Source organism: Elgaria multicarinata, chromosome 4, assembly GCF_023053635.1.
Source record: "Elgaria multicarinata webbii isolate HBS135686 ecotype San Diego chromosome 4, rElgMul1.1.pri, whole genome shotgun sequence".
NCBI lineage: Eukaryota > Metazoa > Chordata > Lepidosauria > Squamata > Anguidae > Elgaria > Elgaria multicarinata.
This window is the reverse complement of record NC_086174.1, coordinates 481,306-492,820: the sequence shown is the minus strand read 5'-3', so window position 1 is coordinate 492,820 and position 11,515 is coordinate 481,306. Positions and strand designations below refer to the sequence as shown.

Here is an 11,515-nt window from a genome sequence, read left to right as displayed (position 1 = left end):
GGGTTTCTGGCACGGGGCGATTTCCCAGCTCTGCTGCTTGAGAGCCTTAGAGCCGCTTCCAGAGACTTTCTGCAGCACAGCAAGACCAGGGTCCCTCCCTCCGTCCCTCCCATCCGAAGCCTGGCATGGAAAAAGCCTGATGGAGGAGCTGCCTGCATGGGCCTCATCAGCAGGTCAGCTGCCAGCAGGGATGGACGCTTTCATCCCTGCTGCCCCAAACGGTGCAGTTCCTGCTCTGAGCAACCGGCAAAATTGCAATGAAAGCAAGAGCTGGATCTGGAGAACAGCAAGCGGTCAAAGTGAGACACGTGAGACACGTCCTGGTCTGATCCAGTGCAAGGCAGGCAAGGTCCTGGTTCCCCTCTACTCAGCACTGGTTAGGCCTCATCTTGAGTGTTGCGTCAGGGAGGCTTTAAGGTGGATTCCTGCATTGAGCAGGGGGTTGGACTCCATGGCCTTGCAGGCCCCTTCCAACTCTACGATTCTACGTTGCTCGGCACAAGTCACGTGCCCAGCGCCATGGCCGGAATCATTTATTTATTTATTTATTGCATTTCTATACCGCCCAATAGCCGAAGCTCTCTAGGTGGTTTACAATCAGCATGGAGTAAGAGGTACCTGGGGCTGGGGCTGGGGCTGGGGTGCAGGGGTAGGGAGACAGAGACCGCAGGCAGACCCAGCCCTGCCACACAAGAGGGATTTTCTTGTTTGCATGGAAATCATAGAATCGTAGAATAGCAGAGATGGAAGGGGCCTACAAGGCCATCGAGTCCAACCCCCTGCTCAATGCAGGAATCCACCCTAAAGCATCCCTGACAGACGGTTGTCCAGCTGCCTCTTGAAGGCCTCTAGTGTGGGAGAGCCCACCACACTTCTCTAGAGAAGTGGTTCCATTGTCGTACTGCTCTAACAGTCGGGAAGTTTTTCCTGATGTCCAACCGGAATCTGGCTTCCTTTAACTTGAGCCCATTATTCCGTGTCCTGCATTCTGGGAGGATGGAGAAGAGATCCTGGCCCTCCTCTGTGTGACAACCTTTTAAGTATTTGAAGAGTACTCTCATGTCTCCCCTCAATCTTCTCTTCTCCAGGCTAAACATGCCCAGTTCTTTCAGTCTCCAGGGGGCAGGGAAGGCAGCCCCCGTCCTAGACACCTGGGCTGGAGAGTGCCAGAACGAACCACAACTGGATCCCACCCACTGCCACTCTGGCGCTTGGCTGGATCTGGCCCCCAGTTGCTCTGGTTGTATTTAGGCCATGGGACAGCCTGTCAGATCTGCTACAGGACTCCCCGCCCCACCCTTCCCCCAGGAGGCCCAGCGTATCAAGAGTCCAGCTCCTCCCTGGCTTCCTCCAACTCCTGTGCTCCAGACCAGACATGACCCCAACATAACTGAATTCTAGAGTTGGAAGGTACCTCAAAGATTGTCTATCCCAACTCCTGGCAATGCAGGAAATTAATTGCTAGAGTATCCCTCATAGGTGGCCAAACAGCCTCTGCTTAAACCCAACCCAGTTGCTGGCTTGCTCAAGCCATTGGGGTGGCTGGGGGTGGAGCTTCTCATACCAGCAAGGAAACCAGCATGGTCTCCACACACACACACAAGCAGACACAGGGTGGGTGGGTGGGTGGGGAATCTGATCTTCCTCTTTCTAGTTCGCCCTTTTGCAAAGCTGAGTGCTGACTGGGAATGCTGGGACTTGTAGTGCAACACATCTGGAGGCACCCAGCTGGTGGAGGTTTCTGTAACCCACCCACCCCCGCCAACAAAGGAAACGCACACAAGGACCGGGCATGGGGTGAGGAGGAAGATGTCCTGGTCAAGGTGCCCCATGAGGAAGGGGAGGCCAGGCTCCTTGGCCAAGCCCTGCCCAGAAGCACAACTCCACCCAAAGGTGGGGGCCCCAGAAGGTGCTGCGTCCAGCCTGTGAAGGACCTGCTCCCCTCCCCTCCTTGCCTTATGGGCTGGCCTGGAAGCCCCTCCCTTTCCCTGCCCCAAGATTCTTAAGAGAAAACCAGCGTTAAGGGACCCTGGGGACCTGGCCCTGGCAGGCCCTGGCACCTACATAAGAGGAGAAGCCATGCTGATTCTTTCACAGCAGGGCTTGTCCATCTACATGCTTGCTAATTTTATCTTTTAATAATGCACTCAACCAATTTACCTGGACCAGACATTAAATAACCAGCCTGTAATTTCTAGGATTCCGCCCCACCCCGATCCCTTTTTAAAAACTGTGTTTACAGAGGCTGAGCTTAGGAACATGTCGCATATTTTGGTCAGAAGAGCTGCAATTCCATATTTGAGTTCTTTAAGAACACTAGGATGGATACCATCTGAGCCCAGTGATTTATTTGCTTTCAATTTATCCATAAGGTTGAAAACTTGTGAAGGCGGCCTTCCTTTTACTTGTCCTGGATCTCCCACCAATCAGCTTCATGGGATGACCCCAACAGGTTCTAGTATTTTGAGAGAGGGAGAAAAATGTCTCCCTGCCCACATTCTCCACACCAGGCATAATTTTGTACACTTCTATCAGGTCTCTCCTCAGCCTCTTTTCCAAGCTGAACAATCCCAGTTGAAGTAACCTTCCCTCCTAGGGGAGATGCTCCAGCCCCATCATCTTTAGTTGCCCTTTTCTGCACTATAATATCTTTTTGGGTGTGGGGACCAGAACTGTACACAGTATTCTCAGTGTGGTCGCACCATAGGTTTGTATAAGGGCAGGATGATACTGGCCGTTTTATTCTCAATTCCTTTTCTTAGAATGCCTAACATGGAGTTTGCCTTCTTTACAGCGGCTGCACACTGGGTGGACGTTTTCATCCATCTGTCCTCCACAACCCCAAGGTCTCTTTCTTGTTCGGTCACTGCTAGCTCAGATCCCATCAGGTTATACTTGAAGTTGGGTTTTTTTGCCTCAATGTGCATCACTTTACGTTTGCTTACATTGAACAGCATCTGCCACCTGGATGCCTTTTTCTCCCAGCTTGGAGAGATCCCTTTGGAGCTCCTCACAATCCCTTTGTGTTTTAACAACCTAAAATAATTTGGTGTCTTTGGCAAACTTGGCCACTTCATTCCAGGTCATTTATGAACAAGTTGCAAAGCATTGGTCCCAATGCCGATCCCTGTGGGACCCCACTATTTGCTTCCCTCCATCGGGAGAATTGACCGTTTATTCCTACTCTCTGCTTTCTGTTCTCTAACCAGTTACTGATCTACACGAGGACCGCTCCTCTTATTCCACGACTACTGTTTACACAGGAGTCTCTGGTGGGGGACTTTATCAAAAGCCTTTTGGAAATCCAAGTAAACTATATCCACCAGATCACCCGTCTACATGTTTGTTGACACTCTCTAAGAATTCTAGTAGATTAGTGAGACAACTTGCCTTTGAGGAAGCCGTGTTGACTCTTCTGCAGCAGGACCTGCCCTTCTATATGCTTACTAATGGGTGCCAAATAGTTTCTGGGCGAAGTATAAAGTGTTGGTTATTACCTTTAAAGCCCTACATGGTTTGGGTCCCAGCTACCTGCGTGATCGCCTTCTCCTGTACAATCCGCCCCGCACACTCAGGTCCCCTGCGAAGAATCTACTTCAGTCTGCCAAAATTAGGCTGACAGGCATTACCCAGAGGACCTTCTCTTCTGCTGCTCCCAGACTGTGGAATGGTCTGCCGGAGGAGACTCGCCAACATAACAGTTTATTAGCATTCAAGAAATGCTAATAAACTGTTGTTGGAAGGGACCTTGCCGGTCATCTAGTCCCGCTGCCTGCTCAGTGCTGGCCCTGCATGCAGAGTGCAGCTTCAGCTTCCCTGTCGGATGGCCGCCCAGCCTCTGCTCCACCAGCTACAGCAAAGCAGAACCCGCCTCCTCCTCCTCCTCTTCCTGTCGCAGCCTGTCCCAGGGGCAAACCGCCCTCCTTGGCAAGCACTTCCTCCCGCCGTTAAGCCGTGTGGTGCTGCTGCCCTGCCGTTTCCACCCCCTGGTTCTAGTCCAGCCTTCCAGAGCAGCCACAGTCAAGTCTGCTCCCTCTTCTGCATGGCAGCAGTTCAACTATTCCAGGGCCTCCCCTCAATCTCCTGAGCGCTGGCCTAAACACACCCAGCACTTCCCACCATTCCTCAAGGGACCTCACTCCCAGAGCCTTCAATACCCCAGCCACCCTTTTCTCTGAGTGCTCTCCAGTTCCTAAATGTCCTTCTTAGGCCTCATCTAGAGTATTGTGCCCAGTTCTGGGCTCCACAATTCAAGAAGGACGCAGACAAGCTGGAGCGTGTCCAGAGGAGGGCAGCCAGGATGATCAGGGGTCTGGAAACAAAGCCCTATGAGGAGAGGCTGAAACAGTTGGGCATGTTTACCCTGGAGAAGAGAAGATTGAGGGGAGACATGAGAGCACTCTTCAAATACTTGAAAGGTTGTCGCACAGAGGAGGGCCAGGATCTCTTCTCCATCATCCCAGAGTGCAGGACACGGAATAACGGGCTCAAGTGACAAGAAGCCAGATTCCAGCTGGACACCAGGAAAAACGTCCTGACTGCTAGAGCAGTACTACAATGGAACCAATGACCGAGGGAGGTTGTGGGCTCTCCCATGCTATAGACATTCAAGAGGCAGCTGGACAACCACCTGTCAGGGAGGCTTTAGGGTGGATTCCTGCACTGAGCAGGGGGTTGGACTCGATGGCCTTGTAGGCCCCTTCCAACTCTGCTATTCTATGTGGCACCTAGAACTGGACAAAGTTCTCCCAACATGGCCTGACCAGTGCAGGACGGAAGCTGGGCTCCTGCCAACGCGGCCCGAGACGGAGATGGCCATCTTGGCTACAGCATCCGCACCGCTGGCTCAGAGTCAGGCTGCAATCCACAGAGATGCCTTGGAGCTTTCTACATGTCCTGCTGCTATGCTGGGCCTCTCCCGTCCTATACTTGTGGCTTCGGTGTTTCGTATCTCAATGCTGGGCTTCACACTTACTTCTGCTGCTGCAACATCACTGGGTTCGCCCCAGCCTGGCACAAGCCCTTTCGACCTCCATCCTGCCTTCTATGGCGTGGGCTCTTCTTCTGAGCCTCATCTCATCTGCAACTTGGCTAAATAACCTGTGTACGCTCTCATCCAGGGCCCTGAGAAAAAGCTCTGAACAGCCTGGGGCCTGGGACAGGGCTCCGCTCAAGGCCTCCCCTCTGGAAGGACGCTGAGTGAGGATGCCCAACCAGCTGTGGACCCACCTAACAGAGGTACCACCCAACCCCCATTTCTCCATTTTGTCCAAAAGGAAAACATGGGAGCAGCAAGCGATGCCAGCCCCCACCCCCCCCGCCTGCCCAATGGAGCTCCCTGAGCTGGGGAGGCCTTGAAGCGCCCCCCCCCCCCCAACTGAAAACAAGCAGCTGCTCAGCTCTGGGCCCGGCCCACCCACTACTATTCCGCAGGCCCACAGAAACAACGCCTCGCCGTGGAGACAGACCGCCAGAAGGAAAGCTGCATCCTTCCGAAACCTTTAATTGTGCTTACAAAACTCTAGCAAAATTCCTTGTCACAGTGTGAAGAACGGCCCTTCCCCCCAGGGCTGCCCCATAGAAGGGGATAGAAGAAGCCGCACAGTGATTGCATCTGCTTGGAGCGACAGGCCAGCAGGGGGTGGGGGTGGGGGGCAGGGGGGCGAGCCCCCGAACCGGCCAGCGCTCCCGGACCTGCTGCTCTGGCCACCACTTCCTCCTACGCAGTTTGGCACCAACGCACGGGACTGGAGGGGCTGGGCCAGCCCCCCAGGGATGATCACAGCAGGGCGGCTCTGGAGTCAGAGGCCCAGGCGTCCCCACCCCAAGCCCCACCCCACCTGCCGGTCTTTGATGGGCCAGGCCCCAGCAGTGGGCAGTGCCCGGCCGGCTCATGTCCCAGGGGGCGTCTGCTGAGGCTGAGGAAGAGAAACTGGGCGGGGGTTGGAAGTGGTGGTGGTGGAGGGGAAGCTGCTGACTGGCGACTCTCCGCCATCTTCTCTCCCTCCTGCCACTGAGCTGGCTAAGGAGCCTCTGGCCCGGCGGAGAGAGTCCGCTGCTGCTGCTGCTGCCGAGGCAGCGGGGGCCGAGACGCCCCCTCTCCCCGCCAGAGGAGGCCGACCCCTTCTCGCTCTGGAGCCAGCGCCTGGTGAGGTCGGGGCAAGCCCATGCCCGGGTTCCCTGAGAAGACGCACGACGCTGGGCACCCCCGCAGATTGGGGGCATCACAATTCCAGGGCGGGGGGCTGCCTGCCCAGAGTCCAATGGCAGCCCTTCCTCAGCAGTCCGGGCCAGGGAGGGGGGCTGTGGAATGGCTGCAGAAGGTGGGGGGGTCGTGCTGTGACCGGCAGCCGAACCCTGAAGCAAGGAGAGAAGAGAGAGGAAGATCAGGGGCTGGGCTGGGCTGGGCTGGGTAGGGACGCCCTTACCTGGGGTGGAGGGCAGGTGGGGGGCTGAGCCGGAGATCAGCCACTGCTTGTAGCACTCTCTGTTGGGGGGGGAGGGGGGCTTGTGCCCTGCTAGCAAACAGATCACTCACCAACCGGGAGGGAGGGGGGGCGGGCACAGAGATCGCCGCTGGGGCACCTCCAAAGGGCAGCCTCAGCACCGGGGCCTTATCCAGCCAAGTGGCCGCTGAAAGCCCCAGCCCAGCAGCCACCACAAGACAGAGCGCCCCCGAGGCGGCCAGTCTAAGCCGAAGGCTACTTTCGCCACCCTGCTCCAAACGACGGGGAAGGGGGGCCATTTGAAGAGCCGGCTTCTCCCCCCCCCCAACCCAAGCAAGCGGTGCCCTCTACCCTCATGTGCCAGATGCATCCCCCCCCTTCCACACTTTTTGCTGGGCAGGGGCTTTGTTTGAGCCCTCCGCCCACCCGGGCTGTGGGTTTCACATGCCCAACCATTTGCAGGCGTGGAGCCGTAGTGGACGAGAAGAAGGCCGGGCCGGGCTGGGCTGGGCTGGGCAGGACGTCCCTGTCCCCGTCCCTTCAGGCCGGGGGCCCAGCCTTGCCGGGGGCTGTTCCGTGTCCGGGTGGAAGGCAGCAGGGGGAGCCCCACCCGCCCACCCCAGGAGCAAGGAAAGGGCAGCTGCAGTTGGCGCCGGAGGGGGAGGCAAGGGGCCTTTCCGCCCTGCCAGGGTCCCCCGAAAGTGCTGGGAGGGGCCTGCTGCTGCCCCCCAGCCCTCCCGGCCATGGGGCCCAGCCCTGCTTACGGGGTCACGGCTTGCGGGGCGGAGCCTCGTCTGTGGTGTGCACTGAGGCGCTGCTGGTAGGCTGCATGCGGATGGCTCCGACGCCTGGGGAGCAAACGGGGTCAGGGTTAGGTTAGAGCGCCCGCTGCCCGGTCCGCTTCTCCCGACCCCACACGGTGCCAGCAGGGGGCTTGAAGGCCCTCCCTCGCCCACCCAAGGCTCACCATCATCCTCGGCACGGATCTGGGCCTCCAGGTCTTCGGGGTTGACGTACTTGTAGGACTCCTCGTCCTCGGGCGGGTGGCACTTCCCACAGCAGAAGCAACAGCAGCAGCAGCAGCAGCAGCAAGTGAGGAGGCCGCAGCACACCATCAGCGGCTGGGAACAGGGGCACAGGGACAGAGCTCAGCCTGCCCTCCGTGGCCAGCCAGCAGCAGAGGCCCGCTGCTCTGGACCCAGGGCTGACCAGAGAGCCTGGGGGGGAGGGGGCCTGGCCGTCCCCTCCCTCCATCTGCTGCGCCCCCGCCCCCCGCCCCACTCACCTTGAACCACCACTTGGACATGAGGAAGTAGTACTTCACGCTCTCCTCCCCAAACTGCTCGGACACGTACAGCCCCATGGAGCCGTACTCGTCGTAGATCCGGCGCTTCGTCTCGTCGCTGAGTGTCGTGTTGGCGTTGTTGATCTCCTTGAACTTCTCGGCAGCTTCCGGATTGTCGGGGTTCTTGTCCGGGTGGTACTTCAGAGCCAGCTTCCTGGGGGGGGGGGGGGGGGGACGTGGGAAGGATCATTACTCAAAAACATCCTGGAGGGCAGCTGCCATTTCCACCGCCACAGGGCAGCTGGGCCACTCCTGCCTGAAGCTGCCCCCTGGCCAGGCCAGCAGCCGGCCAGCCACGTGTCGTGGGGAGCGGGGGGTGGGGATGTAGAGGACACGACTTACCTGTCCAACCTTTGCACTTAGAAGGGAAAAAAACACCCAACAGATGAAAACCTACTTCCGTAAGAAGCACGTCCGCTTAGATGCCCAAAGCCTGTCTGAATAAAAATGCCTTTGCCTTTTGGCAGAAGGACGACAAAGATGGCCCTTCTCCGGCCTTCTTTGGCAGGGAGTTCCAGAGACGGGGAGCAGCCACCGAGAAGGCCCCATCTCACATTCCTGAAAAATGCCCCTCTGACAGTGGTGAGGCAGAGAAAAGAGCCTCTCCCAAGGATTTTAAAACCTGGGCAAGCTCATACGGAAGAGTGTGGTCTTCCTAATAGCTGGTTCCAAAGGCTTTATTTATTTTATAAATGTAGGAGTCGCCGTTAGGCCCAAATAGGGCCTGCAAGGCAACTTTGCAATTAAAAAGGTGATAGTAATAACAAAATAATACCGTAATAATTTACTTCTTCATAGGTCATAACCAGTACTTGGAAATGGACGAGTTGCCAGCGAAGCTGTAACAAGGGGCGTCACGTGGTCCCTGAAGCCGGCTCCAGTCAGAGGTCTGGCCACAACATTATTCCAGCTGAAGTTTCTTAATACTGTTCAAGGGCAGCCCCACGTGGAGCCATTACAGTAGTCCAAACAGCATGCAACTAAAGCTTCTGGGCCAAATAAAACTGCCTTTTGCAACTCATCCATATTTTACACAGATTAAGAAGGGTTATAAGCCCGCTGTGAGGCTGGTGGAGGGGGGGCAGAGCTGCATTGCTCCATAGGGCAGAGAGGCGGGGGCTGCCCTCCGATAGCAGCCTGCTTAGGTGCTCGGTGGGCATGGAGAATGGATGGAGCCTTCTGCTCCTCGTCCTCCTCGTCCTCCTCCGCCAGCCAGCCCCAGGCATCTCTGGCCCTTGCTTCACACTGCCCAGACTCCTGGCAGGTCTGGCATCATGGATTTGGAGAACACAGAGCCACAGGGGACGGGGGGATGGGACGGGACAGAGGGGCAGCAGCAAAGGGACCACCTGAAAGCCCAGCTCAAGGAAGAGGGCGGGCAGCCAGTCGAAGGGACTCTACCTGTAGGCCTTCTTGATGTCTTCTGCGGAGGCCCCCTTCTCCAGCCCCAGGACACGATATAGGCTCTCCCCGGCCCGCGACATCTTCCGCTGTGGCCGACCCGGGTCCCCCATCTTGCTCTAGATCCAGCAGGAGCACAAGAGCATCAGGTCAGGGGGCTCGGCCACGGGGAGCCCAGCAAAGGCACTGGCCAGCGCGCTTCTCTGCCTGGGGGAGGCAAGGCGTGGCACTCCGCCCGGGGAATCCTGCCCACGACCAGCAGCCCCACATTGGAGGGAGCCCGAGATGAGATGGCTTGGGGGGGCGCCCCTCCCATTTCCTAGGGAAGGGGCGCAACAGACCCCACAGCGCCCCTGGGCCCAGCACCCAGCCCCTCTTCTGAAGCCCCGCGGGGCTCTGCCTGGGCAGGGCAGGGCAGGGCAAGGCACTTCTAAAGGGGCAGTTTTGCCGTCTGAACCAAGATGGATTTTGCCTCCCCAGGGGCTGCAAAGGGTCCCGGCAGCCCCATCCAGAGAGCCTTGTGCTGCCTGAGCCGGAGGGGAAGGGCTGAGCCCCCAGGACACCACTGGGCTCTCCCAGGCTTCCTCCCCCCCCCACCTGCCTGCCCAGGGGCTGCCAGGCCCCCAAGGTTAAGCCGCCTGAGCAGGCTTTGCGAGGCTGAGCGCCTTAGTCAGCTTAGTCCGCCAGAGGCCGATGGAATGGCCCCGCTGGGCTCTTGGCTGCCGGTGGCGGGAGGGGGGAGGGAGAAAGGGGGCACCCTGGACACGCTGAGCCCGGCTCCACCTGGCAATGGGTCCCGGCAGAGAAGGGGGCATGGGGGGGGAGGAGGAAGGGGGCACCCCTGGCCACGTTGAGCCCCCAGCAGAGAACGGGGCGTGGGGGGGAGGAAGGGGGCACCCCTGGCCACGCTGAGCCCAGCTCCACCTGGCAGTGGGTCCTGGCAGAGAACTGGGTGTGGGGGGGGGAGGAAGGGGGCACCCCTGGCCACGCTGAGCCCAGCTCCACATCGCAATGGGTCCTGGCAGAGAACGGGGCGTGGGAGGGGGAGCTGCTCTTGAGCAGAGACTGGGCAGCGCTGTTCTCCCCAGGCCCCTGTCACTGCGGGCTGCAGCACACACCGCGGGCAGCACCGGGGGGGGGGGGGGAACTCTGGGCGCGTTTTGTTGTTCGCTGCTTTGGCTTCTTGCCCTTTGCCCTCGACACACCTGCCCAGGGAATGCGACCTGTGGCGGATGGGGCGCCGGCGGCACGGACTGAGTAGAAGAAGTCGAGGCCGCCGAAGCTGAGGAGGCCCCTTCCTCCTCCTCCCCCAGGAGCGCCCTCGGTGCCCCCTCCCCTCGGCCAGCAGTCACAACAACCCGGCGAGGTAGGACACGGCAGGCAGGCAATGGGGGGGGGGCGACGCCCTTCACGACCCCGACGCCTCCTCGCTCAGGCGGAACCGAGGCGGGTTAGTATGTATGTGGGGGGGGGGGGGGCTGACCTCCTCCTCCTCCTCCTCCTCCTCCTCCTCGGGATTTCCCGGCGAGGCCCCCTCCCCCCCGACCCAAGGGGAGCCTGGAGGGGGGAGGGGATCGCCGGGGGAGGGGGGGCTGCGTGACGCAATGCCCGCGGTATGACATCACCGGAGGCCCACAGCCACGGTCGCTCCACCCCCGCGCCCGCCCGGCCCCTTACGGCCTCTCTCCGTCCGCGGCCCCTCCGCTCTCTCTCGCTCTCGCTCTCGCGCTCCGCTGCGCTGCGCTCCCGGGACACCGACCAGCCGGCCAGGCTCCACTACGCATGCGCGGAAGTGTTTTGACGCTCGCCTGGAGACCTTTGATGCTGGGCATGCGCACTGAAGCCGGCGGAGGACGCCTCGACGGCAGACTTTTAGATTGCAGATTCACACAACGCAGCACGACTTCCGGGTCCTGCCCGCGGAAGCGAGAGGGGTGCAGAGAAAGCGAGGAAGAGACTCAGCCCGGATTCAGCCAGCGGCGGGGCGCGGCGGGGCCGGGCGCGGCGGGATGTGTGGCTGCTGGGGGACGGCCAAGCCCCCCCCCCCGCTCTCTAGGCCAGCCTTCCTCAACCTGGGGCGCTCCAGATGTGTTGGACTGCATCTCCCAGAATGCCCCAGCCAGAGGTGGCTGGGGCATTCTGCAAGTTGTAGTCCAACACATCTGGAGCGCCCCAGGTTGAGGAAGGCTGCTCTAGGGAATAACTGAGATCTTTTTGATAGAAGGCCAAACAACTGGCACATTGTCTTAACTGCATCTATTGCTTTTAAATTCTATATTGTTTTAATTTGGATCATGGTTTAATTTGTTTGTAACTGTATATA

At 59.0% G+C, this 11,515-nt stretch overlaps 1 protein-coding gene across 1 annotated transcript; it reads right to left on the bottom strand.

The window, feature by feature from the left end:
- Positions 1 to 5,644: 5,644 nt before the first annotated feature.
- Positions 5,645 to 10,968, bottom strand: DNAJC5G (DnaJ heat shock protein family (Hsp40) member C5 gamma). Its single transcript, XM_063123666.1, has 6 exons — positions 10,870 to 10,968; positions 9,193 to 9,311; positions 7,732 to 7,945; positions 7,414 to 7,567; positions 7,211 to 7,294; positions 5,645 to 6,357 (listed from the first exon to the last, which is right to left on the bottom strand). Exons 2-5 carry the CDS (start codon positions 9,303 to 9,305, stop codon positions 7,215 to 7,217), a joined length of 561 nt encoding a protein of 186 aa, XP_062979736.1. The 5' UTR covers positions 9,306 to 9,311; positions 10,870 to 10,968; the 3' UTR covers positions 5,645 to 6,357; positions 7,211 to 7,214.
- Positions 10,969 to 11,515: the final 547 nt, after the last annotated feature.